This window comes from Aptenodytes patagonicus, chromosome 13, assembly GCF_965638725.1.
Source record: "Aptenodytes patagonicus chromosome 13, bAptPat1.pri.cur, whole genome shotgun sequence".
Classification (NCBI taxonomy): domain Eukaryota; kingdom Metazoa; phylum Chordata; class Aves; order Sphenisciformes; family Spheniscidae; genus Aptenodytes; species Aptenodytes patagonicus.
Window position 1 is genome coordinate 10,436,229 of NC_134961.1, and position 4,691 is coordinate 10,440,919.

Sequence of the window (4,691 nt, forward strand, 5' to 3'; positions counted from 1 at the left end):
GAAGTCCGGGGCGGCTTTGCGGCGGGGGGGCGAGTCGGAGAGGAGGCTCTCCACGCTGAAGGGGTTGAGCTTGTGGAAGCTGCCGGCGCCGCGGGGCCCCCCCGCGCCCCCGCTGCCGTCCCCCGACGGGGCGGCCGCGCAGTCCTTGTCGGGCGGGCGCTGGAGCCGCCCGCTCCCGCTTCTTTGGCTGGGGTAGAAGGGCTCTGCCGTCTGGTCGCAGGTGCCGGGGGGCGACTCGGAGGGGGCGGCGGCGGCGGGGGGCGGCGGGTGGTGCGGCGGGGGTTGCCCGCGGGGCTTGGCCTCGGGCGGGGCGGGCGAGAGGCCCCCCCCGCCGCCGCTGTCGCTGTCGGAGCTGGGCGTGCTGTGCAGGGAGAGGCCGCTGGGCGAGTGCAGGTGGCGGCTTTGGCTTTTGAGGAGCTTCTTCTCGTGCTTGCGCTTCTTCTTCTCCATTTTCTCCAGCTCCTTCCGGGCGATCTCCTCGGGGTCCATGGGCTCCCCGCTGCACGTCGTGGGGTGGGAGTTGTGAGCCGGCCGCCCCGGGCCCTTCTTCGTGTTCTCTTTCTTTCTCCATTTGGCCCGGCGGTTTTGGAACCAGACCTACACACCGAACAACGAGAAGCAATTAACACCCAGCGCACCGGCCCCCCGCGGTGGCCAGGGCAGGGGGGAAGGGAGAAGCGCAGCTCAGGCCTCCCCCGTCCACCCCTCGAGGTGCCGGCAGCCCCCATCCACAGGACCTGGCGCCTGCGAGACGGACAGCGAGGGAAGGGGCAGGAAGAGATATCCACGCTTCTTTAACAGGGTAGAAAAAAAACCAAAAAAGCAAGGGGTGGGGGGTGCACACTCACGCACACACACGCTGCACCCTGCCCGCACCGGCGCCGCGGGGAGGGAAAGGGATAACGCAGCCCCCCCGACTCTTCCCCGCGGCCGAGGGATGCAGAAGTACCAGCCGGAGCCCCGGCCTGCGGGGCCGGGCCCGATCCCTCCCGCAGCAGCAGGCAAAACGCAATAAAACACAGCACAATAAGCGGGCCGAAGGTAGGGGCGGCGGGGGTGGGGGGGGTCGCCTCGCCCGGGCGGAGCGGGGTCTGGGCCTCCTGCCCGTCCCGGGCGCCGGAGCAGAGGGGTTGGATCAGCCCGAAAGCGGGGTTTGGTTGGGTTTGTTATAGATTATGGAAGGAAAAAAAAAAAATTAGAATTAAATCCTCTCTGCTCCGGCCCTGCTCCTGCCTGCTTCGGCGGTTCCCCGGCCGCACACGCGTCCCCTCCGCGCCTGCGGGGCCTCGGCCCATCGGGGCTGCCGGCAGCGCCGGTCCCCGGCCGGAGCCAGCGGCTGCCTTTGGTGCCGGAGCGCGACCCCAGCGCGGGAGCACCACGGGGATTTCGGTGGTCCGATCCCGGCTCCTTCCCCCCGAGCCGGGCCCCGTCCGCCCCCGAGAGAGCCCCGCAGGCTCCCGGGCACGGCGGAGAGGATGCTCTCGGTAGCCGGCGCGGGGAGGGAAAGGCGGCTCGGAAAGATACCGCGAGACAAAGCTGATGGAGGAACCGCGGCAAACGGCGTCAGCTCATCCCGGGGGGAACGTCCCCGCCGCCTGAGATGGGTTTAAGGACGCATTCCCCGCACACGCGGCCCACGCGAAGCCGCCCAGCCGCATCGCGCCGAGCCGCCCCGCACGGCCGCGGGCCCCCGGCCGGAGCAGCCCGGCTGGACGCGGAGCAGCAGCGGCGCCGGCTCGGCCTCGCCGCCCGCTCGCAGCCACCGCGGCGTAAAACAGCATCTGAAGATCCAACGGCCAACCCGCATCACACCCGCATCCCCCGACTCAGTTCCCATTTTATTTTTTCCAGATCAGTTGAAGCAAATAGATGGTTCCCCTCCCCATCCCGTACGACGGAGGGCCTGAGCAGTTCGTTAAAATTAAGTTTCACAAGTTCTACACGCTCTCGATTCACCTACGAGCTTTATTGACATTCTCCAGCGTACCCTGGCCCGTGATTAAGCCTCATATTTGCATGCTAATTTTTCGCCCTTGGCTCGTTTAAGAAAAGTGTTTACGGTGGAAAAATATGTTACAAAAAAGGTTTAGGGAAGCCAGGCTGGGATGCCACTCTTCGGGGCTCGTTTGCAAGATTAAAAAAAAAAAAAAAAGGGGGGGGGCGGGAATAATAATAAGAAAATAAACCAGCAAGGAGCAGTGCAAGGCAGGGAAACAAAAGGAGAGGGCCGGGAGGAGCGGGGCCGCGGGGCCGAGCGCGCAGGGCCCGTCCCGGAGCGGGGATGCGGGTCCGGCGGGGCCTCCCCCGGGACCGCTCGGCGCAGGGAGAGGGCGGGGGGGGGGGGGGGGACGGGGGGGACGGGACGACGACACATGGTTTTTACCTGCACTCTGGACTCCACCAAGTCCAGCCTGAGAGCCAGAGCCTCTCGCATAAACACGTCCGGGTAATGACTCTCATTAAACGCCTTTTCCAGCTCCTCGAGCTGCCAGCCAGTAAAATTGGTGCGGGTTCGTCTTCTTTTACAGCCAGGACTTTCTTTGTCCGGGTCACCCGAGTCTGAAAAGGCAGAAATACCCTCAGCTCCCTGGAAGACAGGCCTTCTTCCCCCCCCCTCCCTGCCATTCACAGGAGCCTTTTAACTTTTGTGCTCGGCAGCGTTGGTAAAAGAGCGGGATTATACACACACCTGCGCTAAAAATGGGGAGGAACCCGATCTGCCCTCGCCTCCTCCGAAAATGTACTTTACAGAACATTTATTCCTGAAGGAAGCTTTCCACAGGCACTCAGCTGGCAGAGAGAGAGAGAGAAGTTCCAATATTTGCTCCAGCCACCAAAGGTTTCATTTAAAAAAAAAAAAAGCCCCCCCCTTCTTTCCCTTCCCCAGCCCCCCGCCCCCGCCCCCCCCCCTCAGCACCTGCGTGGGCCGCAGCTCACGGCCCGGTCCCACGCGGGGCCCCGAGGGCAGGGCGGCCTCCGGGCCTCCCGCAGACCCCCGAGCACGGGCAGGCGCGGGGCTGGTGCGCTCGCAGCCTCTCCGAGTACGTACATCTCCAGGCTGGGGATTTACAGCCCTAGCTGCACCTCTCCTAAGGTTTTCCTCCAGGTGTGGAAATCAGTAATAATTTTCATTTAGCTGAGGTGCAGAGGGGGGCTGTTCCGGGATTAACAAAAAGGATGTTGGGGCGACGGAGTGGTTTAATAGCTGAACAATAGCGGTGCCACAGGCCGGTGGGGAGGGAAGGCGAGCGCTTCCCTTTGGTTAAATCGTTTAAAAAAAAAAAAAATTACCGCTCTTCATTGCCCAAACTCCAGCGATTCCTATTATTTTTTATTTTTTTTTTTAATGGTATGCTCCGAGCCCCCACCCCAGAGATGAACTTTGGGGGAAGGCACCGGGCCGGGCCCGCTATTGTTCAGGGTACACGCGTGGCCCCACGCCGGTGGGAACGGGGGATAGTCCCGGCGCTCGAGCCGGGGCCCCCAGCCCCGTCCTGTCCGTCCCCTCGAGGGGGCCCAGCACAGCCGCCCCCCCCCCTCCCCAGGCACCCCAATATCCGCAGCTAGGGATGCTGGGGGGGGGGCCGCGGTGCTTTTCTTCCTCCGCGCTGACACGCTCCGGGCGGGGAGCGGCGGTCGGGGCAGGAGGGGAGGGCGGGGGGCGACGACGGGGCCGCTCCTACCTGCGAGCTTGAAGGGCTGGCTGTCCCCGCTCACCCCGCAGCCGGAGGGGATGAGCGGCGCCGGGTTGACCACGGAGGCGGCGCAGGAGCCGCTCAGTAATCCATCGATGGAGAAGGGGACGGAGGCGGCCGCCGACTGCAGCTGGTGCCCGGCCAGCTCGTAGACGTGGTGGTGACCGAGCGGGTAAGGGAAACCCACCATACCCCCGAACTGGGCATGGGGATGCTCCAGGATGCGGCTGTCCATCATGGGGGCGGCTCTAGCGCGGGGGGTGCCGGCGGGGCTGGGGGCGCTGGCGGCGGGGCGGCTGGGGCCGGGGGTGCTGCTGCCGGAGGAGGAGGAGGCGGCGCGGCGAGGGGCTCATGCTGCAGGGCGCCCGGGCGCTTTAACTTTATCAACATCAGGCTCCCAATAATTAGCTCAGGCTGGGGGAATTTGGGACCAATAAGAAACGTTAATCGGTCCTGACGTCAGAGACGTGCCAGTGTGGGGAGCAAACGTTTTCCATATCGATTGCTAATTATACCTGACATCCAGCCTCAATAAACAATATCAGAGCTGTCACAACAAGACAAGGGGGGCTTTGATACGAGCTCCAGCCCGAGGAGGGCGGCGGGGGCCGGGCGGGCAGGGGGGGGGCCGGAGGGGAACTCACGGATCCGTCTGATACCCGGTTAAATACTAAACAGCCGGAGTTACACACACACACAGCCTTCCCCCCCCACCCCTCCAACCCAGCCTCTTCCCCCTTGTCCCCTCCCCTCTCCAAATCACTAATAGATTTCCCTTTAAAACATTCACCAGCGTGTTGTGGGGATTTTTCACCAGAAATGCTCTACTCTCTGAACCTTTAAAGTGATGTTGCTCCAATTACAGAGAGACATTGAGCGGCAAATAGACTGATCCAATAATAGGAGATTCATCATCCGCTCTTTCCAGAGCTGTCACATTGAATTTAAAACTACAAGCCTTTTCATCTCCTCTCCGGCTCTATAACAGGGGAGAGG

At 63.2% G+C, this 4,691-nt stretch overlaps 1 protein-coding gene across 1 annotated transcript in view; it reads right to left on the reverse strand.

The window, feature by feature from the left end:
• The window catches only part of UNCX (UNC homeobox), a 4,847-nt gene extending 901 nt beyond the window's left edge, over positions 1-3,946 (reverse strand). The window contains exons 1-3 of the mRNA XM_076350837.1: positions 3,684-3,946; positions 2,384-2,559; positions 1-597 (exon numbers count right to left, since the gene is read on the reverse strand). The exon at positions 1-597 is cut by the window's left edge and continues 901 nt beyond it. Coding sequence (XP_076206952.1) covers positions 1-597; positions 2,384-2,559; positions 3,684-3,933 — 1,023 coding nt within the window. The 5' untranslated portion in view covers positions 3,934-3,946. The remainder of the gene's footprint in view (positions 598-2,383; positions 2,560-3,683) is intronic.
• Between the last annotated feature and the right edge of the window lie 745 nt (positions 3,947-4,691).